Source organism: Dasypus novemcinctus, chromosome 2 (genome assembly GCF_030445035.2).
Source record: "Dasypus novemcinctus isolate mDasNov1 chromosome 2, mDasNov1.1.hap2, whole genome shotgun sequence".
Lineage (NCBI taxonomy): Eukaryota > Metazoa > Chordata > Mammalia > Cingulata > Dasypodidae > Dasypus > Dasypus novemcinctus.
The window spans coordinates 182,884,065-182,910,408 of NC_080674.1; the positions used below are offsets into that span (position 1 = coordinate 182,884,065).

The window sequence follows — 26,344 nt, forward strand, 5'->3', positions numbered from 1 at the left end:
GTTGTTTTTTTCCTTTGTTTGCTTGCTTTTTGTTTTCAGGAGGCACAAGGGATGAAAACTGGGACCTCCTATGTGGGAAGCAGGTGCTCAACTGCTTGAGCCATATCTACTCCCCCGCCCCCACTTCTAAGGGAAACACTTCAGGAAACAGGATGGTCACTGTTCCTTTTACCAGTTTTAAAATCAGGAGGTGGTTATAAATGTCCATATGCTGCTGTTATAAATGAAGACACTCATTCATTTCTGGATTCCAATTTCTTTCCTATTAACTGCTGGATATACCAATCAGACAATACTCTCACAGTCTCCTTCAACTCACCCCTAGGGATAATCATCATTTTATAATTTGAGGCAGACAGACTTTTCAATATTCTACTGTTTTAAGAGCAGAGGCCTAGAAAAGTTTTAAGCTTTCTCCAGATTAGACAAAGTCTTCATTTCTTGTACCTTAAGGACCTGAAGGAAACTTGTTTCCCCAAACAGTTCAACTGCTGCATTCAAATCAGGTTTAAACAAACTGAGTTTTAAGCTAGAGTAGGAGGCAGAGGTAACAATGAGAACAAATATAATCAAGTAAAGGGGCACAAAGAAAGAGAAGCAAAAAATTATCACTTTTTTCTATTTGACCCAATTAGAGAATTGAGATCTTAGTTCAAAACTGCTATCTTGTGAAATGCAATATAATTTGTTTACCATGATTGAAGACAATTAGCCACCTCATTTTTTTACTGCCATTACCTCCACTTTGGAGTATGAGCACAAGAATCCTTAAGAACCACATTCTACAAACTTTAACTCAATTGTGTTTATTGCCACGAAGGAAAACACTCACATATATTTCTGTCAAGGAAAAAAAAGTCAACCAATAAATCCTCATGATTTGTGAAGATAATATTGAATTAGAAATCAGAAGGTGAAGCTTAAGAGTCTGGGTACTCTTTCTATTCCTTGGAATATTATTCAGATCAAACTTCTCTGTAGCTCAGTTTCTTCCCCAAAAATCAGTTTTGGGAAGTGGACGTGGCCCAGTGGATAGGGCGTCCGCCTACCACATGGGAGGGCCGCGGTTCAAACCCCGGGCCTCCTTGACCCGACTGGAGCTGGCCCATGCGCAGTGCTGATGCATGCAAGGAGTGCCGTGCCACGCAGGGGTGCCCCCCGTGTAGCGGAGCCCTACGTGCATGGAGTACACCCTGTAAGGAGAGCCGCCCAGCGCAAAAGAAAGTACAGCCTGCCCAGGAATGGCGCGGCACACACGGAGAGTTGACACAGCAAGATGATGCAACAAAAAGAAACACAGATTCCTGTGCCGCTGACAACAACAGAAGCAGACAAAAACACGCAGCAAATGGACACAAAGAACAGACAACTGGGGGGGGAGGGGAAGGGGAGAGAAATAAATTTAAAAATAAATAAATAAATAAAATCAGTCTTCCTTCAAATAAAAAAAGTCCTTGTAAGACTCAAGAAAACTTAGTGCAAGTTCTTTAAAAACTGAAAGTGGGAAACGGATACGCAGCTCGAGGGATGGAGCTCCTGCCTACCACATGGGAGGTTCTGGGTTCAGTTCCCAATGCCTCCTAAAGAAGACAAGCAAGACAGCAAGCTGATGCAATAGGCTGGTGCAGTGTGCTTATGTACCAAGATGACACAGTGAAGAGCTACAAGAGGGGGGCAGATGTGGCTCAAGCCATTGGGTGCCTCCCTCCCACATGGGAGGGTCCGGGGTTCAGTTTCCGGTGCCTCCTAAAAAAAAAGATGAGCATACATGGAGCAGACAGCAAGCACAGTCAGGGGGTGCTGAAATAAATAAATCTTTTTTTCAAAAAAAGCAATTCTAATCACACCAGGTTTGCTAAGGATAACAGAATAAAATAATATACAATTAAATGAAAGGTAAGTCAAGATAAGTACAGAGACTTTAACAAGCAATCTTGATTATTGCCTCCTTTTATATCAAATGAGAAATAAGAATTTATACCAGAGCTAACTACTGTAACTAAAGATGACCTATTATTAACTAAAAATAAGGGATGTTTGTACAACTAAGAAACCAGTTAGTAATAAAATAACATTACCCAAAAACCAGATTAAATCATTAATACCAAGAATGAAACTTTTCATTTTCCAAGTGATAAAGTAGTTTACAACAGTCCATTCATTATTTCCCTACATTCAACAAACAATTATTGTGTATACTGGGGATACAGTGAAGAAGAAATCAAACAAGGCCTTGCCCTCACAGAGCTGACAATATTGTGGAGGAATATAGGAAATAAATAATATCTAAAAGAGATTAAAGGGAGGGGGGAATGGTGATAGATATGCTGCCTTCAAGAATTGTAATAAAAAACACCATACATTAAATATTTATATTCCAAGTAAAAGGAAAAAGGGCAAAGGCACTGCAATGGGAAGAAGCTAAGCCTTAGTTAATAAATGGAGAGAAGACCTTCCTTTGACATCCCTTCTGTGCTTCATTTTAGTCTAGTTCCATAAGCAATAGTCAGATTTTAATAAGCATAGTAGACACCAGACCTCACCTACCAGGTCCTTCACAGCATCTCATCTGATTCCAGGTTCTCCTTCATAAGCCATAGTCAAATCTGTTAACACATGATCTTATCAGCAGACCCTTTTCCATGAGGCACTGCTTGTCTGAACTTCCAAAAGTTAACCATAATACAAGTTTGCCTTACTTGCAGGCAAAAAGCTGGAAAATTTTATGCTAATAGAGAAAAGAGAAAAGTGAAGCTCGTTTAGGAGGTAGGGAAAGGAGTACCAATGTGCATTTCCAGCTTCAAAGAGCTGAGCATTAAAGTTCACGTCTGAAAGTATCCAACAACCTCACTTACAGAACGAAATATGAATACAAAAGTTCTCTGTAAGAGAAAGCCCATCTGATGTCTTGAACTACAGACAAATGCAAATCAATTGTGGGGGAGAAGAGGCAGGTAAACAAATTTCCAAGAATCTGTAACCAGATTGTAATTAGTGGTATAGCCACAAGTCGTTACCCACCGATGCCTTCTCTACTTTTAATGTTTTATCTTTCCTTTGTTTGCTCTTAAACAGTTTCTCAGCATTAAATTAAGTTGGAGGAAGCAGATTTGGCTCAAAGAACAGAGCATTCGCCTACCACATGGAAGGTCCAGGGTTCAAACCCAGGGCCTCCTGACCCATGTGATGAGCTGGCCCATGCACAGTGCTGATGCGTGTATGGAGTGCCGTGCCACGCAGGGGTGTCCCCCCCCCCGTAGGGGAGCCCCATGCCCAAGGAGTGCACCCCATAAGGAGAGCCGCCCAGCACAAAAAAAGTGCAGCCTGCCCAGAAGTGGCGCCACACACACACGGAGAGCTGAAGCAGCAAGATGACGCAACAAAAAAGAGACGCAGTTTCCCAGTGCCGCCAGATAATGCAAGCCAACACAGAACACAAAGCGAATGGACTCAGAGAGCAGAAAACAGGGAGGAAGGGGAGAGAAATAAATAAAAAATAAATCTTTAAAAAAAAAAGTGAACTGGGTAGTATTTGTTCCTCTAAATTGCGTATACCTAGTTAATATAGCACTAGCCTTTTCATAATTCTGTGAAGTCCCCAATATCTAATACAATGCCCAAAAGAGTACAACTTTCCTCAGAGTAGAGAAAAATTGATTGGAATTTTGTATTAGGTCAAGATTTTTCCTAGAATCCAGTCACATGATTTTTACACAAAGAACCCAAGGGAACAAAACAAATACCTGCTTCAGAGTTCCACACACACAGTCCAAATTACTTTGTAAAAAAAAATTTTGCTTATTTTTAAGAACTGTAATAAAAAGCCCTCACATCAAATATTAAATTTCAAACAAAGACCACCATGAAACATGTTAGCTTTTGCTACTGGGGTAAAATTATTGTGAACAAGTCAGAATAAAGCTTCTCTTGCCATCTCTACACATATATGAAACTAAGAGAACTGCTTGTCAATGTGTTGGGTGGGAAGACCATAGCAATGTATGGTGTCTTTTGTTGATGAGGGCACATACATATCTACACTCATGTAAAGCTGTACTAGTGAGCACACTACGACACTGCATGGATGTCTAAGTTCAATGCAATGTCAAAGCAAACTCAGATGCATCTGCTCAGTAGGTGTTCTCATTATCACATGGTAAATGAACAATATTCAGTGAAAATACAACAAAGTCATAATATGGCATGAGAGAGAATTGGCGTTTAAGTTTTGGATACAGTTGATAGTGTTGGTGATTCAATCATTTTAAAAATGAGTTTTTTGAGATTGTTAATTATTTTTTATTTTTAGTGTATATGAATCAGTGACCCTGTACAACCAAAATAAAATGAAAGGAAATCAAATGCTGAGGCTGATATATTGGTGTTCAATGTAAGATACATCTACAAAGAAGATTCAACAGTTTTAAAAGTTTGAATCTGGGAAACGGACTTGGCCCAGTGGTTAGGGCAACCATCTACCACATGGGAGGTCCACCGTTCAAACCCCGGACCTCCTTGACCCATGTGGAGCTGGCCCATGCGCAGTGCTGATACGCGCAAGGAGTGCCGTGCTACACAGGGGTGTCCCCCTCATAGGGGAGCCCCACGCACAAGGAGTGCGCCCCGTAAGGAGAGCTGCCCAGCGCGAAAGAAAGTGCAACCTGCCTAAGAATGGTGCCACCCACACAGAGAGCTGATGCAACAAGATAATGCAACAAAAAGAGATACAGATTCCCATGCCGCTGACAACAACAGAAGCAGACTAAGAAACAAGACACAGCAAATAGACACAGAGAACAGACAATGGGGGGGGGGGGGAAATGCGATAAATAAATAAATAAATCTTAAAAAAAAAAGTTTGAATCTACAGATCTCATCCAAAATGCTCATTTTATAGGTGAGAAAAAACTAGGAAGCAAGAAAGTCAAGTAATTTACTCAAGGTCATAAAGAGATGCAGAGGTGGAACCAGAACTCCTGGGTTCTGATTCCAGATCTTTCGTGACAGAATGTAGTCATGTTTAACAAAGCTCCTCTTCCAGAATTCAGTGAGACTTCTATTAGATGAATATTACTCTCTCCCCAACATCATTATAAAATCAAAGATGGTCCACACAAATGTTAAAGGAGCCTAAAGCATTATGAGAACCAAAGCTAAAACTGTTCAGATTCAATGCAGCTTACATTCCAAGAAGGTAAGTAATTTACAAAAATAACCAGATTAGGGAAGCTGATGTGGCTCAGTGGTTGAATGCCTGCTTCCCACATTCAATCCAGGTTCAAGGGTTCAATCCCCAGTGTCTCCTATAAACAAACAATGTAGCCAGGTTAGGTGATTAAAAACCAGGGGGGTAGAGAGGGGTAAGTACTATAACAATAGTACTACGGAAGTTCAGAAGATGGCAGGATTATTTCTAGGTAAAAAAATGAGAAAAAGCCTCAGACTTGTTCAATAAGGAAAGATTATTGCAGTTGAGAAACAGCAGGGGAGAAATGGAAAGAGTCTGAATCCACTATAACCTAGGAAATAGCCAAGGAATCATGCTCTTCTAGAATTAGATCTACCTAGTTTCCAGTTTAAAGGAAATACAGAAGATAGAGGAACAAATTAAATGACACCACAGGGAAACAATGAGACAAATCCATAATGTGGAACATTTCATAAGACTTTTCCAAAAGTCAATAATGGAGAAGAGGTGAAGGTAGGGGGTTGTTCTAGAAGAGACTAACTAGAAGTGACAAATGCAATGAGAAAGTACTGACTAGACCCTATTTTGGAAAAAAAAAAATCTAAAAAAGACATTTTCGGAACAATTGGGGGGTTTCAATTATGGAGTAGGTCTCAGAGGACTTCAGGTAATAATTGTTCGTCTTTTTTAGGAGTGCTCATAGTATTGTGGTTATGTGGAGAACAACTTTATTTCTAAGAGATGCATGTTAAAGCATCATGACGTCTATATTTTTTAAATAAAAAAGAAAAAGGTATTTTTAAAATCAATATATATAAAGTAAATATGATAAAATATTATTTATTTAATGTAGGTGACAGTCACTCAAGTGTTATACTAGTTTTTCAACTTCTCAATACATTTGAAAATTGTCATTAAAAAGGTTTGGAAAAAAGAATTAAATGTAATATGTTGGTAAAGATTATCTAATCTGATCTCTTTCAATAATGGAAGAAACTGAGCCAAAGTGCCGCAGTTAATGCAGGCCTCTTCACATAACAGATTTTAGAAAATCCAGTCAGATCTACAGAATCTTAGTCCAAACTTTTCAAAAGCCAGAAAACTAGAACCTAATTAAGAAACATAGACTAACACATGTACATGTGAAAAAGGGAGACACATTTAGTATGCCTACTGTGACAATACCATTAAAACTTAAAAGAACAGATATCTTTCAGTGACTATAACAACCAATTACATCAGAATTTAACATAACGCAATCTTGCAGAATGCATTACATGGATATTAGTTTAATCAATAGAAGCACACACAAAAAAATTTAAACCACTTAATTAGTATCACCTATATCTTCTCACAACTTAGTCTACTCTTTATGGCAATGTATAGCCTTCCAATCTTACAATGTACTTAAGTAACTTCCTAATTCACCTATCCCCTCCACAGGCTTTCCAGTTCCCCAAAATGCAATGTTTTTTCTTATCCCTGAACAAGTAATTTCCTCTGCATACAGAATGCCCTTCTGCCTTCTGGTCCCACTCCTCTTTCAAGACTGATTTCTAATACCACCTCTTCAGGGAAGCTTTCTGACCCCATTCCCCACAACTTCAATTTCCATAAAACTTTTTTCATTGCTGTACAGACTTCTACTATTTTACTTAATTATTTAAGTGTTTGATTTCACCATTAGACCATAAGCTACTTGACATCATAAAGCAGGTCTTAGTTATTTCTATAATTATACCTATTTCCGAATGCTGGGGAATTAGAAATAATGGAGGCCAACTATTTTTTAAAGTTTCAAAAAGCAGCATTTTAACTAACCTAAGAAATAAAGTATTTGCCCTTAAAGGTCATACTTTATCATAAAGCAGATTTATAACTACATGAATGTGGACTATTTATTACTCTGTCCTTCTGACACTCTTATCCCATAGCCCAAAAGAATGGAAATTATCTGAACTGGATGCAAAGTAGTAGTATGACCACACTATTTGCTACCTGGCTAAGAGACAATTATAATAAAGGCAAAAATTATCTAACAACTTCCTGTAAGGTTAAGAACTCAATCGGAAAAAGCTGAAAAGTCACCAAATCACTAGTCAATTCATGAGCAAATGTATCATTAAGATCTCACACTCAAATAAGTTCATTTAAAATGACTTTCACATGTAAACATTTCCTTTTTCTTAGACATCTAACTTTTTTTTTTAAAGATTTATTTATTTATTTAATTCCCCCTCTCCCCGGGTTGTCTGTTCTCTGTCTATTTGCTGCGTCTTGTTTCTTTGTCCACTTCTGTTGTAGTCAGCGGCACTGGAAGTGTGGGCAGCGCCATTCCTGGGCAGGCTGCACTTTCTTTTGCGCTGGGCAGCTCTCCTTACAGGGCACACTCCTTGCGCGTGAGGCTCCCCTACGCGGGGGACACCCCTGTGTGGCAGGGCACTCCTTGCGCGCATCAGCACTGCGCATGGGCCAGCTCCACACGGGTCAAGGAGGCCCGGAGTTTGAACCGCGGACCTCCCATGTGGTAGACGGACACCCTAACCACTGGGCCAAGTCCGCTTCCCTAGACATCTAACTTTAACAGAAATTCCATTTCTGAAAACAGAGCTACAATGGAGACTTCTAAAAGTCTTATTGCAAACATGCAAAAATAGGACATCACAATGTCCAATGCATACTCAGCAATATTTAACCTCTTCACTCAATATTTGGATATATTCAAAAACAAGGTTGATTCTTGCTGACTGCATGTAGAAGTAGTTGATGCCAGATGAATATATGCTGATTGTTCTTGGCCAACAAACATGCATCTTTTAAGTACATATGTTAGTAAAGTTTCAACCTATGGTCCTTGAACTGCCAGTGAATCATGAGGCGCTTGCTGGTAGCCTAGTACAGCCTGATAAGCAGAAGCAGAAAGCTGGGTAGGGATGGTGAGGGGTGGTGGGAAGAATAAAATGCAGTGGTTCGCCAAATGAAGATATACCATTCAGGTGGTCTGCAGTAAGGAAAAATGAGATAATTGCTAAACCAGCAAATTGATTGTCTGACCAATTAATTTGATCCAGTTGCTAATTTGATCATGTTGCTTAACCTAAACCAATCTAATGCTTTCTTGCAACAAGTGTATGTTTTGTCCAAAAGCCATAAAAGAAATAACTAATTCATTAACTTAAAGGCAAAAGTTTGGTATTACTAGTGATTAACCTCCAATAACCATTCTCATTAAAAGACTCACCAGGTTACATTACTCTTAACAAGGTGCAGCCAAAGTTTTGCATTTATGGTAAGAAAATCAGATAGATTTAAAAATAAAATCCATCTCTCAAAACCTATCCAAAAGGAAGACAGATATTAAATAGACTAGGGCTATTAAAATAAGAGAAATGAAGATTTCTATCATTTTCAATGGATTAAACCTTCCATCCACAGTACTAATAACTGGTTCCTGAATTAAAATTACAGATTAAATACAACCCCAGGTATTGGTTTTTCTGAGGGCAACAGAGACCCGCAGGTTCTATGGTCATGGCAGATGGACTTCAGTGCCATGTCAGTTGGCCCTACTTTGGAGTTTGTGTTCCTGAGTATGATGGAGTTGGACCCAGATGTGATCTTTGTACACAAGCCTCTCCTGTCACTTTTACCGGACCTGTGGTTGGTGCTGGGGTTTAGTGTATACTCAGGGGACCTGAATCTCTGGACTGTCCATGTGATAGTCAGGCCCTAAGCCTCAACAGACTTGCAACTCCTATCCTCTGGTTTATTGGACTCACCCCAGCCAGCGAACATGGAGGTTAAGAAGGTCAACCACCACACCAGGGAGCCAAGAGTGCCTACAACTGCAAACAGGAGAATTGCATCCATCATCCAAGTGGAAATGAAGTACCCTCTTGATATAGAGGTGGAGTGGACATAGCCATCCCAGGGTCCACAGAATGGAGGAGTGGAGTATGGATTGGAGTGGACTTCTGGAATTGGTGTGATTAGTGATGGAAGTAAATGTGGCGCTGAGGTGGAGAAAGTGGCCATGATGGCTGCTGGGGGTGGGGAGTGGGAAGAAGAGATGTGATGTAGGGGCATTTTCAGGACTTGGAGTTGTCCTGGGTGGTACTGTGGGGACAGTTACTGGACATTGTGTGTCCTCCCATGGCCACTGGATGGACTGGGGGAGAGTGTAAACTTAAATGTGGACCACTGACCATGTGGTGCAGCAGAGCTCAGAGATGTGTTCACCGAGTGCAGTGAGTGTCCCATGATGTTGGAGGAGGTGGTTGTTGTGGGAGGAGTGAGGTGAGAGGGGTGGGGGGAGTATATGGGGACCTCATTTTTTTTAATGTAACATTAAAAAATAAAGACAAAAAAAAAATTAGAGATTAAAAAAAAAAAGCCTCATTTAATATCCACAGCAAGGATTAACAAATTCCAATATCATTTTGATTGAGGAAAAAACTCAACTACTTTGCTTAACAGGGCTAGCCCATGGAAGGTAGCCAATCAGACAGTGGCTACAGTAGCCCATGTCAGTTTTTAATGTAAACTCTAATATTTAAATCTGTTCCCAAAAAGCATTCAGCTTTCCCCATGTCCAGTACTTTCCAACTGGAGCTTCCCTGACCTATAGTCAGTTCTTACATACCTGCCTAGAGTATCACTAAGATATATATGTTTTTTAATTTCTCTCCCCTTCCCCCCCAGTCCCAGTTGTCTGTTCTCTGTGTCCATTTGCTGCGTGTTCTTCTTTGTCCGATACTGTTGTTATCAGCGGCACAGGAATCTGTTTTTCTTTTTGTTGCATCATCTTGTTGTGTCAGCTCTCCGTGTGTGCTGCGCCATTCCTGGGCAGACTGCACTTTCTTTCATGCTGGGCGGCTCTCCTTACAGGGCACACTCCTTGCACGTGGGGTTCCCCTACGCGGGGACACCCCTGTGTGGCACAGCACTCCTTGTGTGCATCAGCACTGGACATGGGCCAGCTCCACACAGGTCAAGGAGGCCCGGGGTTTGAACCATGGACCTCCCATGTGGTAGACGATGCCCCAGCCACTGGGCCAAGTCCGCTTCCCCACTATGATATTTTCAACCTACATTTTCTTGCTGCCTATTTCCCTTTTGGTTCTCTCCACAGCTCCACTCATCCTAGTAAAATCAGCCACATTCTGATTCCCATCAAGTAAATGCCTCCTATTTCACAGCACAAGTCTCTCTCCAAAGTGGTATGAATTTTCTGCACCCATCTCATAGGGTCCTAGAGCTCACCAACCCTAAAAACATGAAGGATTTTTACTTCTATTCATTGTCCCCCTAGGGATAAATCTTCACTTCTCTCCATGCTCAACTTTGCTTCATTCTTTATTATAGGCATAGCCCTAAAAGAAGAAGACTAAGATAAGAAAATTCAATACACAACCTAGTAAGATGATGTGTAGAAGTACAGGATGCTGAAAATACATCAAGGAAGAGACAATGCAAGATATTCTTGGTGAAGAAACTGATGTCTTGTACAGGTTGTTAATATACTGTGGGGTTGAATGTCCAAGGTGTCAACCTTGTGTTAGGATATGAGTAACAAACGATAGCTGGAATTTCTATAAATACAGCAAGAATGAAAGTTAATGAACCAAATTATTTTCTGGAATTGTAAACATGGTTTGTTAAAATACAATCTGATCTATCAGTTTTACAAGCAGAGACCTCTTCTCCTTATGTTTCCCAATAATTTAATGAAATTCTGTATACTAAGCACTTATTACATCAAGCCATGGTTAGAGGTGATTTCTCTCAACTTCTTCGCCTTTTGTGAAACTTTCATGCCTCAATTCTTATTAGTTCTCTTCTCTTTTGATTTACAGTGAAATTGTTCACTTTTTTTGTTGTTTTTGTTGAAGTACCAGGGTTGGGGACTGAACCCAGGACCTCATACGTGGAAAGCTGGTGTTCAACCACTTGAGCCACAACCGCTCAACCATAACCACTCCCGTCATTCACTTTCATACTTTCAGTCAATCTCCCCCAGCTAACTCCAAACTCCACACCCATAATCCTAAACACCTAGGGATTTTATAGCTAAACTTGTACACCACCCTACATGATGTCTCCACTTGAAAATTCTTCTGTTATTTAAAACTTAGCATACTGAAAACTGAACTAGGGCATTCCCCAAATATGCCTTTCTTAGTTCCCAATACCTGTCAAATCACTTCAATCTTCCTGGTCACCAAGCTCACAGACAAGCAATGATTTTCCTCCTCTTTCCCTTTTATATTCCTATATCCAGTAAATCACCAAGGCATGCCATTTTTTTTTCTCTGATTGGTTCCTCACTTATCTCTTCCACTTTAAACACTCCTATACATTAGACCAGTGCTTCTTAAGCTTTAATGTGCATAGGAATGACTTAAAAATCTTGTTAAAACACAGATTCTCATTAAGTCTGGGATGGGGTGTGAAAATCTGCATTTCTAACACACTCCCAGGCAATGCCAATGCTACTGAGTGCAGAAAATTTGAGCAGCAACACACTAGACTGCAAATTCCTTGAGGCCAGGGACATTTTGTTCTTTGTTGTTATCTCAGTGACTAAAACACAATAGTGGCTCCACAAATACTTACTGAGTGAATACACATCAGTCAGTATACTCTTTCATTATCTCTTTTCATCAGATCATGAGCTCCTCAAAGAGTCCAAGTAGCATCCTACTCATTACCTGTCCAGTCTTTCTATTTCTTGCCACACACTCCGTTCCAGCCAAGACAGCTACCTCATCAACCAGTACCCAATGTGTGTATTATTTACAACCACTTTCAGGTCTTAGCTCATAACCATTCCTCCATCATGATTTGTGAAGAACTTGTCATTTAAAAACAGGTTTTTCTGATGACTTTTAAAGAGCCTTCTCTGACTATCCTGCTGAGTTCCCTCAGAACTTGCATAGTTTATACTATGGTATTATCTGTTTTTATAGTGTTTTATAGTTGTTTTATGTGTGCATATTGTATTGTTTTCCTAAAAAAAAAAAAAAGATTTTAGCATTCTCAAGAAACAGGACCATGATTCCTTTTATGGGGAAACCACAGCAACCAATACAACATTGGGCATAATGTGGTTACTCAATGCCTGTTGATTGCAAAATGCTTTCACAAAAAAGACAACCATCATCTTTTGATTAAGAAGCTAAAGAGTATATGAATTACCTTTATCAACTTTCTAAAAACCATTTCACTGCTAATCAGTCTTTTCACCAGAGTAGACAGATGAAATATCTTAAAAGTCAATTTTTCTATTCATTGTTGAGAAAGCAAATGTTACAAGATTTGTGAATTACTGGTTGTAGCTCTATTCTCCTCCGTCAGTGAAGACTTAATTATATTTTTAAAAATAAAACTAAAAGAGGGAGGGGAGGGGAGGGAAAAAGGAGAGAAAGAGAGAAAGAAGAAGGGAGGAAAAAGAAGCTACCATTCTTTATTGTAGCTCTCCCTGGATTCAAGTTCTGACTCTACCATATATAAACTGTATGTGTTAGCCAGTTATTTAATTTCTCCAGATTTTAATCTCTAGATCCATAACATAGAGATGTTAAGTACCTCAGAGTTGTTCAGGACTAAATGAGATAACATAATCATTTAATATAGTACCTATTACATAATAAATGCTAGATAAATGGTAGCTGTTATTATTCAAAAACCATTGTTACTCACTGAGTAGGTGTTTGTAAGCTTACTATAAATGGATATCCGAAAAAACTCAATGATGTTCCCAAGACATTCTGAAATAAAGCTTAAGAAATGAATGTCCAGCATTCATTTATTCTCATGTGAACCTTGGAACTTGTGACCACCAGAGAAAGTTCTCTTGGGATATCACTGAACATATAAATGATGCATCCAGAAATTGAGAGCAAATTTTATACATTATCACACTTTTAATGAAAGTGAAAAATGCGAGAAAAGAAACTAGTTGACTGTATTCAATTATTTAAATTTTATTGTTCTTTTTCTTACTTTTAAAAATCATAAGGGACCTAATTCCTAAGCAAATGTCATGGGCTAAGGCCTCATCTGGAAGTCCTTAGTGCCTAAGCCAGCATCACAATGCCACTGTAACAAGGCAGAGAGCCACACAGAGTAGTATGCTATCCAAAAAAATGTCAAAACTACGAGAAATTCTAGAAGCATAGATGCTTGGAGAGTGCTGTTAAATAATCTTGCATAACCTCTATGACACACCTTAAAATCGGGCATTAAAAATGGTCAAAGTAGCTGAAATTAAAAAACTGAATTCTAGGCAAGGTATGCCTGAGGAAGATACTAGAAATGATTCTAAAACAATAGATAACACAAATTGCATAATGTGAAGGCAGTCATTTTCTAATGGCTTGCAATAATTTCCCATTCTTTTGAAGACTAATAAAGACCCTTTACATGATATACATACAATTATTTGCATACATAAAAGACTATGCTCTAGAGGGAAAATACACTGATTCAACTGGCCAAAAAGATTTGTTTTTTTTTTTTAAATTAAGGCTGGCCAAAATTCAGAAAGGGTCAAGTCATTTTTAGTAAGATACCTGATCAACCTATAGGTATAATTTTAAATGTCATGAAAAGTATGTGAAAACTGCATTTTTATTTCATGTTGATAAAAGGGTTTTTATAACCGGATGTCTACATTAAAACTACTAGCCACCACTGTATGCCTGAAAAGCTAAGGATCTATGCCAACACCCTTAGGAAAAAGTCTTTCCCTTCTCAGCGAAAACCTACTATAATAACCCAGAATAATTTAAATTGTTAACCTGAGATATTCACCTGAGCTAATTCCATTAACCCACAATTAACTCTTACCCATATCAAGACAATAATGGAGAATAAAGGCTTCTATAATTAAATTCCAGAAATAATCCTTTTATCCCACACAGTCCTGCCTGGCCAGTTACATCAGGGCCATGCCCTCTCTTCGGAAGAAACCGAGGTTTTGGTGGTTTTAGGAATGATATACACATAGCTTCCAGTCCCAAGATCTCAGTCCTCCAAGAAAACTGATACTATAGCTATCTAACTGGATCCCAGTGGTAATAAATTACTCAAAGCTAAGACTTCTTCTTTTTAAAAGCCCTTGCTAATAATGCCAGACTGATCTAAAGCAATACTACCAAAGGGCTTGAATAAACTGGTTCAAGTCCAATACGAAGAGGGGGAAAACTGGTAATAATTTTAAAATTAGTATGTGGAAAAAAACTTAAAAAAATAAAACTAAAAACAACCTATAGTAAGTTCTTTGGTACCATTAATGATCACCTCAATCAAAGAAAGAACCATTTTGACCCCCAATCTGACGATAACACAAAGCTGCTTTCAATCATGTCCCTATTATCTTCCTGCTTTCTAATCACTGAGGATCTCGTTAATGTGCCACCAAATAAGAAAGCTGTGACATGAAATGCACCCTAAAGATGCATTTTTATGGCCTATTTTTTCAAGACACCCTTTACTGAACTCTCAAATTATTTGCCCAGGAGGTAGTCATTCAGCAGACTCATAGGTTTGAAGGAAGTGGTATGGCTTAACATCATGTAATTCAGAAAATTCATCAGCCTAAATAAAGTTAGGTGTACACAGTTTACAGACCGAGCTTAAGTGGCATGCCTTTAAACATGCAACTGGCTAAATGCTGGTATGTTAAGAAAAAAGTTTTACAACTTACTATCCCCAAACAACTTACTTAAGGAAATCGTAAATATATCTCACATTTTGAGACATCTTAACTTCAAGTCAGAACAAAACCAACACTGTCATCTTAGCTCTTCCTAGCTGTTTATTCTTTCACTAAAACATTCTAACCTATAACCATAAATGTTGTAGCATGGTCAGAGCAAAAGGTCACAACTCAAGGAACGGTAGAATTAACTCATTACACTGCCGTACTACAACAGCCAATGATTAAAATACCTCTCTTCAGCAAACTATTTACAATAACGCAGAAGTGCTTTCTGCGTTGGAAAACTTGAAAAGTACTGATCCTACTGGGGTTCAATCAGACTCTAAATGCATTTGTACTTTTATCCTACGTATTTTCCTTTACGTAAGACGGACTGGAATTTGACTAGCCCACCCCGACAGCAAACTGGCCCAATTCTCCCATCCCGTAGCAAGAAGCCACGTTTTACTCGGGCAGATCGCTTCCCACCCCTCCTTAAAATAATGCCTGTGGCCATCTGAGACTTCCCCAGCAGCGCTTCAGAAACTTGCAGGTTTAAATGGCCAAATTGGAACCAACCAGGGCAGCTGTCATCTGAAACTCGCGAAAGCTGAGACCAGCTAACTCTGCTGAACGAGGAAGGGTGCGGAGAGATGTGGCGGGGCCCGCGGCAGCGAAGGCATTAGGCTCCCCGCTCCAAGCGTCCCCCCACCATCAATTCGCTTTTCTGCAACCCCAGCGCCGCCATCCTGTTCCTGAATAATTAAACGGGCTGGGGAAAGAGTGAGGTGGCCAGAAAGGCAGTTTCTGGCCCGAGTTTCTCGAGCCGAGGCGGTGGGGTCGGCGAAGTCCGGCGCTGCATCCCTGGCACGCAGAGGACTTTTCTCCCGGGCTGCAGAGGGAACGGGGCGACCCCCGAGGCCGGTGGGCGGCCGGAAGCGGAGCGCGGGGAGTGACGTAAGGAGGGGGATGACAAAGGGGCGCGGGGGGCCCGGCCGCGCGATCCTCCAGCCCGAAGGGGGACGGGACAGGTGGTCGGGCCTGGCCGGGAACAATGGGGGACCGAGGCTGCCCCCTGGCGCTCACCTACCTCCGGTGCCTTCCGAGTTTTCGTTGAGGCTGCCCGAGGAATCGTGCTGGGCGCCCACACACCCGCCCATGGGGGCCCCCGGCGCCTCGTCCGCCACCTCCGGGCGCTCGTCCGGGCCCGCCGCCGCCTCAGCCTCCTCAGGCGCCGCCGCCGCCGCCGCCGCCGAGCTCGGGACAGGCGCGCCGCTCGCCCGCCGCGGCCCAGCCCCCGCCCCCCTCGCCGCCCCACCCACCGCCTTGGCTCGGCCCCTTCCTCCGCGCCCACTTCTACCTCAGCCTCCCGGCCGCCCGCCCCGCAGGCCCGGCCCGCGCGCCGCCCTCGCCTCCGACTCGGCCCCGCCAGGCCCGGGCTGGCCCATCCCGGGCGGGCCGCAGCTGCCCGCCTCACCCCCTCACCGCCCCGCACACCCGCGTCCAGGCGAGTCCCGCACGGACGCCCCGCATCCGCCAGGCCCCATCGGCCCCCGCCCAGCGGCGCCGCCCTCCCGCACCCGCGGCCTGGGCCCCGCCCTGCGCCGCCCGGCCCGCCCCGAACGGCCGGGGAGGGGCGGGGCCGAAGGAGGGCCGCGCTCTGATTGGCTGCGGGAGGAGCTAGGCAGGGAGGAGGAGGGGGGAGCGGGAGGGAAGGCGGCGACCGGGAGTCGGTCTGGGGGGAAGAGGGAGGGAAGGGAGGAGAGACGAGGGAGAGAGGGAAGAAGGGAGAGGTGGCAGGAAAGGAGGAGCAAAAGTGAGGAAGGAGAAATGGAAAACAGGAGAAATCGAGTTTCTGGCTTCTTTCTGCTGTCAGCTCTTTATCTCTCTGGGGAGAGCGCGTCGGGATGGGGACTCAGAGAACTAGTAATCGAAGACTGGTCGGCAAAGACCCGGCGTTTTCCCAAATAACTGGGAGGGACGGGGGTGGGGTGGTTTCTGGCCGAATGTTGAGGATTTGTGTAGAGTTCAGTGGGTTGATACCTCGGGTCTGGGCTTCTTCCACCCCACCTCCATGCCACTTAAAATCACTGTGCCCCATTATTAGAGATGGAGAGGGCGGCGGTCCCGGTGGTTGCAAACTGGACTCAGATTACTGAGGCGAGGCATCCCGGGTAGACCGAGATAAACGCTGACCGTAGTTGAGGGGACGTGGGTTTGTTTCATTTCCACAAGCTGATTATTCAGACACAATACTACTTCCCAAGATCCAGAGTTGAGGTACCTTAAATCGTCTTTAGAACAAAATACTCTGCTCTTGTTTTCAAAACTAGAATTTGTTACATCGACCACGCCCTGCATTCTTGGCTGTTACTCTTCTAATCTAAGTCAAATTGTTAATGATCCCTTGAGGACTGTTTATTGTTGTGATGTCTTACATTTTATCTTAATGCTTAGGCTTTTCTAAAGTATATCTACTTATTTGTGCCTAACAGCTGTTTGAACTATCTGATCCATTTTTGTTCATATTTTATTTTTTTTAACATCCTGGGTCAGCTTTTGCTTAGCATTAATTTTTTTTTTTAATTTTAAGTGAAATACCTAAGAGTCTCTCTGCAGCTTGGAATTTGCATTTAAATATATTCTCATACACTGCTGGTGGGAGTGTAAATTGATTCACTCTTTTTTGCAAAGCAATTTGGCAATGTGAATCAAGAGCCTTGAATATGCTCATACCCTTTGACTTGGGATTATTCCACATCTGGGAATCAAACTCACAGTAATAGTCCAAACTGCAGACAAAGATTTAGGCCTTTGTATTCATTTCATAATCAGATAAAAATAAGGGATAAACAATTACATACGCACACAGGCACCAAAAAAACCTACATTTATATTAAAGCACAGAAATATCTTGTGAGAAATAGAAGGCTGCTATATTAAACTTATACTGAAGAATTAACATTGTCCTCATTTGTGATCATGAACCTTCAAAAAGAGCTTACATAAAATTGATGTTTTTATGAGTTTCCAGGGGTTGTTCCGAGATTCAGGAGCTATGTCACAATCACTTCTGATCTTTCTCAGCTGAGTATGCACGTTGGCAGACAGCTATCACTTCCCTGAAAGAGAGAAGCTGCATGCTGAATATTTTCAAAGAAATTGCCTTGTCCTGAATTTTGCTCCAGAAATTGCAGAAACCAAAGTCGACTTCTGTGATGTCTCTTAAACAGATGGTAAGCAACCAAGTGAGGAGTGCTTTCTGATGAGCGCTGAGGAATTGGTACTAAGAAAGGAGGCCAAGCCCATCCATTTCACAGATTCTCAGCTGTAGATGTTCTCTAGCTTGCCTTTGTCTTAGAGCCCAGAGAATTGTTTGGGAGGCAGAGTAAGGTAGCCAATAAAGGACCTGGTTCTGGTATCAAACATCCTAGGTTAGGTTCTGGGTTCCATGGCCTACTAGCTACATGACCTTAAATTTTTATAGAAATTTCCTCACCTATAAAATTGGGCCAATAATATTTCACACTCTGTTGTGAGGGCTCTTTATAAACTATTCCCTGTACTGGACCAATCTACTTAACACCCTCCCTAGGTCCAGTGCTGCCTTTTCAGTGTGCATATGCTTTTGTTTTTGTTTTTTACACCTGCTTTCTTGAGATATAATTCACAGAACGTATAGTTCACTGACAAAATGTACAATTCAATGGCTTTTGGTATATTCAGAGTTGTGCAACCATCATGATAAATTTTAGAACATTTTCAACACCTCAAAAAAAAAACCCTTACTATTATTAACAGGCCCTCCTCATCCCCCCACCCCACCCCCCAACATCCTCCTCACCCTAGGCAACCACTAATCTACTTTTTTTCTCATTGTATTTACCTATTCTTGATGTTTCATATAAATGGATTCTTATACTAGATAGTCTTTTTTGACTGGCTGCTTTCACTTAGTGTAATGTTTTCAAGGCTCATCCATGTTGTAGCTTGAATCAATACTTCAGGCATTTGGGTTGTTTCCACTTTTTAGCTATTATGAATAATGCTCCTAAGAACATTCATGTAAACGTTCTTGTTTCCAATTGTCTCAGATATATACGTAGGAGTGAAATTCCTGGGTGATATGACAACTCTGTTTAACTTTTTGAGAAACAGCCAGAGAACTGTTTTCCAACCAGCTGCACTATTTTATATTCCCATCAGCAGTGTATGAGGATTTGGATTTCTCCACATCCTTGCAAATACCTGTTATTGCCCATCGTTTTGGTTATAGTCATCCTAGTGGCTGTGAAGTGGCATCTCATGGTTTTTATTTTTATTTCCCTAAGGACTATTGATGTTGAACAAAATTTCACATGCTTATTGGCCATTTTTATATCTGTGTGTGTATTCTAGATAAAAGACCCCCACAGATTTGCAAATATGTTCTCCTGTTGTGGCTTGTCCTTTCACTTTCTTGATAGTGTCCTTTGCGGCACAAAATTTTAAAATTTTCATGAAGTCCATTTTATCTAATTTTTCTTTTATCACTTGTGCTCTAAGAGTAATGCAAGATCATGCATTATTCGAACATTTATTGAAAAGATTATTTTTTTCCCACTGAACTGTATTGGAACCTTTGTCGAAAATCAGTTTTTTCTGGACCCTTGATTCTATTCCACTGATCTTTATGTCTGTTCTTACACCAGTACCACACTGTTTTGAGTACTGTAGCTTTGTAGTAAGTTTTGAAATTGGGAAATGTAAATTCTCAAACATTGTTCTTTTTTCAAGATTGTTTTTGACTATTCTAGGTCCCTTATATTTCCATATGAATTGATCAATTAAAAAAAAAGGCAGTGGGAGGAAGTGGATTTGGCTCAACTGATAGAGCATCCACCTACCATATAGGAAGTCCAGGGTTCAAACCCAGGGCCTCCTGACCCATGTGGTGAGCTGGCCCATGCGCAGTGCTGATGCACGCAAGGAGTGCCATACCACGCAGGGGTGTCCCCTGTGTAGGGGAGCCCCATGCGCAATAAGTGTTCCCTGCATGAGAAAAAATGCAGCCTGCCCAGGAGTTGCACTGCACACATGGAGAGTTGACACAGCAAGATGATGCAACAAAAAAAGAGACACAGATTCCTGGTACCACTGACAAGAATGTGAACAGACACAGAGAGCAGACAACAGGGTGTGGGGGAGGGGAGAGAAATAAATGAAAAATAAATCTTTTAAAAAAAAGGCAGCTGGGATTTTGATAGGAATGTGTTAGGGATTATTGCCATATTAACACTATTATGCCTTTCAACTCAGGAACATGTATGTTTTTCCACTTATTTATGTCTTCTTAAATATCTTTCAGTGATGTGTTGTAGTTTTCAGTGTATAAAATTTGCTTATTTTGTTAGATTTGTTCCTAAGCATTTTATTCTTTTTGAGTGTAAATGGCATTGTTTTGTTAATTTCTTTTTCAGATTGTTCAAGTATAAGGAAATACAATAGATTTTTATTTTGAAATTATTTTAATCATACAGGATAGTTGCAAAAATGATACAAAACCCCTACCAAAAACTCCAGCATAGTCCCACCCCAGATACCCAGATTCATAACTTTTAACCTTTTACATTTGCTATATCATCTGTCCATCCATCATCTGTCATTTATCTATCTATTTATCTATCTACCTACCTATCTACCTACCTACCTATCCATATTTTCTAAACATTAATACAATTAATTTTTGTATTTTGATCTTGTGTCCGGCAGTCTTGTGGAACTTCCTTATTAGTTTTAATAGTCTTTGCTTCATGTATTTTGGAGCTGTATTTTTAGGTGTTCATATGTTTATAATTGTTATAGGTTCAGTGCCTTCTTTACTCAGTTAATTCTTCCTGCCTCAAGACAGAAATGTTAAGTGGGAAGGAGTAAAGAAGAAAAGGGGAAGGAAGAAAAAGGGAAGGAAGAATGAGGTCCAATAACTGTTAAACTATAGGATGGATTTCAGTCATCTGGGGAATTTGTTAAAACTAAATTTCCAGAGATTTTGACTCAGTAGGTGGAGCCCAGGAATCAGCATGTCAATCTACACATCAGGTCTTTCTTGATGCAGTCGGGTCCCCAGATGTCATTTCAATGAACAAATGTCTAAGACAAAACTTGATTCTTCATTTCCCCACCAACATGTTTTTTCTTGGGTCTTTTCCATCTACCACAAATGGCCCCACAGTCCATCTAACTGTTCAAGCCAAAAGCCTAGGAGTTACAAGTGATTGCTCCATCTTTCTCATCTCCCACATCCAAATCCATTAACAAGTCATGTTTATTCTAGCCATAAAATATATTGAGTCTGTCCACTTCTTTTCTGTCTTTGCTGCCACCACCACCTCTTACCTTGGCTGCTGCAATAGTCCCCTAACTGGTTTTCCTGCATCCTCTTCTACCTTCTCCTACAATACTTCCACCCAGCAGGCAGCATGATTTTTTTAAAAAATACACTATTATGCTCATAATTAAAATAACAGTTTTATAAGTGTGACATATGTATAAACCTGTAAAAGCATCACCAGAATCAACATGATGAACATATCTACCACCTGGTGGCCCTTTGTAATCTCTCCCTCCTGTACTTCTCCAGCCACCTTCCCCCAGGCAACCACTGATATGCCTTATGTCACTATAGTTTACTTTGCATTTCCTAAAATTTTATATAAATGAAATCATAAAGTTATGTTATATATTTGGTCTGATTTCTTTTGCTCAGCCTACTTATTTTGAGATATATCCATGTTGCAGGATGTATTCCTTTTAATTCCTGAATAGTTTTCTATTCTATGGTTATTCCAGTTTGTCCATGCACTTCTTGTTGGACATTTGGGATAGTTCCAATTTTTGGTTATTACAAATAAAGTTGCTATGAACATTCATGCACAATTTTATGTATATGTACATGCTTTTTTTGTTTCGAAAATATCTAATAGATTCCTAATAGTAGAATGAATGGATCGTATAGTAGATTTATTTTTTAAGAAACTGCCAAACTGTATTTCCAAAGTGATTGTATCATTTATATTCCCACCACCAGTGTATGAAAACTCTAGTTCCTCTATATCCTCACCAACATTTGCTTAGGTCAGTCTTTAATATTAGCCATTTTAATAGGTTGTATAGTGGGAATCTCCTATTAGAGGTTTTATTTAATTTGCTTTTCCTTTTTTCTTTTTTTAAAAGATTTATTTCTCTCCCCTTCCTTCCACCACCCCACCCCAGTTGTCTGTTCTCTGTGTCGATTTGCTGCGTGTTCTTCTTTCATCCATTTTTGTTGTAGTTAGCGGCACAGGAATCTGTGTCTCTTTTTGTTGTGTCATTTGCTGTGTCAGCTCTCCGTGTGTGCAGCGCCATTCCTGGGCAGGCTGAATTTTGTTTTGCGCTGGGCAGCTTTCCTTACAGGGCACACTCCTTGCGCATGGGGCTCCCCTACACAGGGGACACCCCTGTGTGGCACGGCACTCCTTGCACACATCAGCACTGTGAGTGGGCCAGCTCCATACGGGTCAAGGAGGCTCGGGGTTCGAACCGCGGACCTCCCATGTGGCAGACAGGTGCTCTGTCCATTGGGTCAAGTTCACTTCCCTGCTTTTCCTTAAGGCTAATGACATTGTACTTTTTTCCCATGGGCTTGTTTGCCATTTATGTCTTTGGTGAAGTACCTGTTCAAATCTTTTTTGTCCATTCTTAACTGGGTTCTTTGTTTTCTTATTGAGCTTTGACACTTTACATATTCTGGATACAACTCCCTCATCAGATATGTGATTTTCAGATATTGACTCCCAGCTTGCAGCTTTGTCTTTTATGCTTTTAACAGTGTCCTTTGAAAAGCAAAGGTTTTAAAATTTTGATGAAGTTCAATTTAATGTTCTTCTATGGATAGTGATTTTGGTGTCATATATAAGAAATCTTTGCCTAATCCAAGATCAGAAAGATTTTCTCCTGTATTTTCCTTCTGGATTTTATAGTTTTAAGTTTTATACTTAGGTTTATTATTTATTTTGGATTAACTTTTTTATATGTGAGGTGTGGCTCAAAGTTCTTTTGCATACAGAAATCCAATTGTTCAATGCCATTTTCTGAAAAGACTGTCCTATTTCCACTGAACTGCCTCTGCACCTTTGTAATTAGTTGTCCACATATGTGTGGGTCCATTTCTGGACTTTTCCTTGTTCCATTCATCTCTTTGTCTATACTGACTCCAATACCACATTGTCTTGATTACTGTAGCTTTATAATAAGTTGTGAAATCAGGTATTAATCATTCAACTTTGTTCTTCCTTTATAAAGTAGTTTTGGCTATTCTAGATTATTTGCTTTTCCATACGAATTTTAGAATTGTCATTTTCTGAAAGGAAAACTTGCTGGGATTTTGATTGGGATTATGTTGAATATATTGATAAAATTGGAAAGAATTGACCTGATAACAATATTGACTCTTGTGATCCATGAACATGGTATATCTCTCTTCATTTCGGTCTTCTTTAAGTTCTTTCAGCTGTGCATTTGTCAGTTCACAAATCTTGTATGTATATCATTTGCTAATTTTTGATGCTATTGAAATATTTTTTTAGAATTCTGTTTATTATTCAATCAGTATATAGAAGTACAATTGATTCTTGTACATTGATCTTGTATTCTGCAACTTTGCTAAAATAATTTATTAGTTCTAGTAGCATTTTATATTCTATTGGATTTTATAAATAGATGATTGTGTTGTCAGGGAATAAAGACAGTTTTACTTGTTCCTTTCCAATTAGTGTGTGTTTTATTTATTTTTCTTGCCTGATTTCACTGGCTAGTGTATTCATAAAAATGTTGAAAAGAGGTGAGAGCAGACATCCTTATCTGTTCCTGATCTTAGTGACAAAGCATTCATTCTTTCACTATTACATATGATATAAACTGTAGGTTTTTAGATGCCATTTATCAGCTCGAGGAAATTTCCTTCTATCCCTTGTTTGCTGAGAGTTTTTATCAGGAATGGATTTGGATCTTTCCAAATGCTTTTCCTGCATCTACTCAGCTGGTCATGCAATTTTCATTTTAGTGCTTTATTATGGCGAGTGACAGAGATTAATTTTCAAGTAGTAAACCAATCTTGAGTTCGTTGGATACAGCCGACTGATCATGATACATTGTCCTCTTTATATTTTATTGGATTAATTTACTAAAATTTTGTTCAGAATTTTTGCATCTACGTGAGGAATATTGATCTAGAGTTTTCTTTTAAGGTTTTCAACTGATTTTACTATCAGGTATCATTTCAGTGTTATGGAAGAAAACAGGAACTCTGAAGAATAGGGGGATAACTGATATAAAGAGGCAGGCATTACCCCTAGGGCTGGGATAGAGGGCTTTAGAAAGAGGCCTTCCCTAGGGCTGAAGAGAAGGCATGGCCATGGTTTAGTGAATGGCAGAGAAGTCACCATTGTGCCACACTAGTGGAATTTGCTGGAAATGCATCCTCTAGGGTACTAAAGCTGTTCATGAAGAGGTATTTCAACAGAAACATTTTTTTTGTCTTTATTTTTTTTAATATTACATTAAAAAAATATGAGGTCCCCATATACCCCCCACTCACCTCCCCCATAACAACAATCTCCTCCATCACCATGAGACACTCAGCACACCTGGCGAACACATCTCTGAGCACCACTGCACCCCACGGTCAATGGTCCACATCATAGCCCACACTCTCCCACAGTCCACCCAGTGGGTCTTGGGAGGACATACAATGTCCGGTAACGGTCCCTGCAGCACCACCCAGGACAACTCCAAGTCCTGAAAACGCCCCCACATCTCATCTCTTCCTCCCACTCCCTACCCCCAGAGCCACCATGGCCACTTTCTCCACACCAATGTCACATTTTCTTTGATTACTTATCACAATAGTTCATGAATAGACTATCAGTAAGTCCACTGTAATCCATACTCTATTCCTCCATTCTGTGGACCTTAGAATGGTTGTGTCCACTCCACATCTATATCAAGAGGGGGCTTAGATTCCATATGGATGCTGGATGCAATTCTCCTGCTTTCAGTTGCAGGCAATCTTGTCTCCCTGGTGTGGTGGTTGACCTTCTTCACCTCCATGTTAGCTGAGTGGGGTAAGTCCAATAAACCAGAGTGTAGGAGCTGCAAGTCTGTTGAGGCTCAGGGCCTGGCTATCACATGGTCAGTCCAGAGATTCAGGTCCCCTGGGTATACATTAAACCCCAGCACCAACTACAGTTCCAGTAAAAGTAAAAGGAGAGACTTGTGGACAAAGATCACATCTAAGTCCAGCTCCATCGCACAGAAACACAAACTCCAAAGTAGGGCCAAGTGAGATGGCACTGAAATCCATCTGCCAAGTCATTCTTTTCTTAAGCCACTTGAAGAGTTCCCTGGGGAAGTTGCTGGTTGCTAGGTGTTGCTGTCTGCTGTGTATTGCAGGAGAAAGGCACTGGAGAAGCTGCCTGCCACTGCAGGAGTCATACCTTGGAAATTCTGCACATATTGCAGGAAACTGGCATTGGAGAAACCACCCATGCTGCAGGAGCACATGCAAGGATGAAGTAAAATTCCTTTTTCCATGTCTCCCCAGTGCCTTCTACTGTCAAATTTCAACATCATGGCACCTGGCAAAAGAAAAATATTTAAAGGGCCCAGATCTGTTTTCAAAGAGTAGGCAATGAAGAATGCAACTAAGGGCAATAATTGAATAATTGCATACTCTTTCACCTGAAAAATTTAAAAACCTTATGTTTAGCAATTCTTGGGTGTGGGAGAAATACAGAAATTACAGAATTGCTACATATCAGAATCAATAGGATATATGTAAAGCAGTGATCCAGAGGAAATTCATATCCTAAAACCTATATCAATAAAAATTAAACAGTGAATTAAATTAAAATTAAATTCCCAATTCAAGTTAGGAAAAAAACACAAAAGAGTTCACAAGGAAGAAAATAATAAAGACAACAGCAGAAATTAATGAAGCAAAAAACTAAAAAAATGGTAGCTCAAAATATATTAAAATCTTGGTTCTCTGAATAAAATTAGAAAAATTGCTAGCTAGTTTAATTTTAAAAGGGTGAGGGTAGAAAGCACAAATATGGAAAATAGAAATGATTAGGGGAAAGTAGCTTTTGATACAGAGGAAGCTAAAAAGTCATAAAAGATATCTTTATACACGTTTATGCAAATAAATTTGTAAATTTAAAATAGACAATTTCTTAGGGAAAAAGAAAAGAAACTTTATCAAAATTGACCCCACTGAAAATTTCAGTTTCAAAGGAGAATATAAAACATTATCAAAGGTATATAAAAACTTCAAGCCCAGATGATCTTAAAAGAGAATTCTACCAAATCTTTAAAAACCAGATAGTCCAGGGAGAGGGGAGGAAGACGTAAATAAACCTTTTAAAAAAATAACCAAT

General features: G+C 40.3%; 1 protein-coding gene and 1 long non-coding RNA gene across 2 annotated transcripts in view; one reads left to right on the top strand and one right to left on the bottom strand.

Moving 5' to 3' along the window:
• Window positions 1-16,128, bottom strand: part of UBTD2 (ubiquitin domain containing 2) — an 87,622-nt gene extending 71,494 nt beyond the window's left edge. Inside the window, exon 1 of the mRNA XM_012527646.3 lies at window positions 15,982-16,128. Within this exon, the coding sequence (XP_012383100.2) occupies window positions 15,982-16,051 (70 nt within the window). The 5' untranslated portion in view covers window positions 16,052-16,128. The remainder of the gene's footprint in view (window positions 1-15,981) is intronic.
• On the top strand, window positions 5,014-10,807 carry LOC131274686 (uncharacterized). The gene is made up of 2 exons (XR_009181973.1): window positions 5,014-5,194; window positions 10,553-10,807. It is a non-coding gene; the product is annotated as an uncharacterized lncRNA (long non-coding RNA).
• Window positions 16,129-26,344: the final 10,216 nt, after the last annotated feature.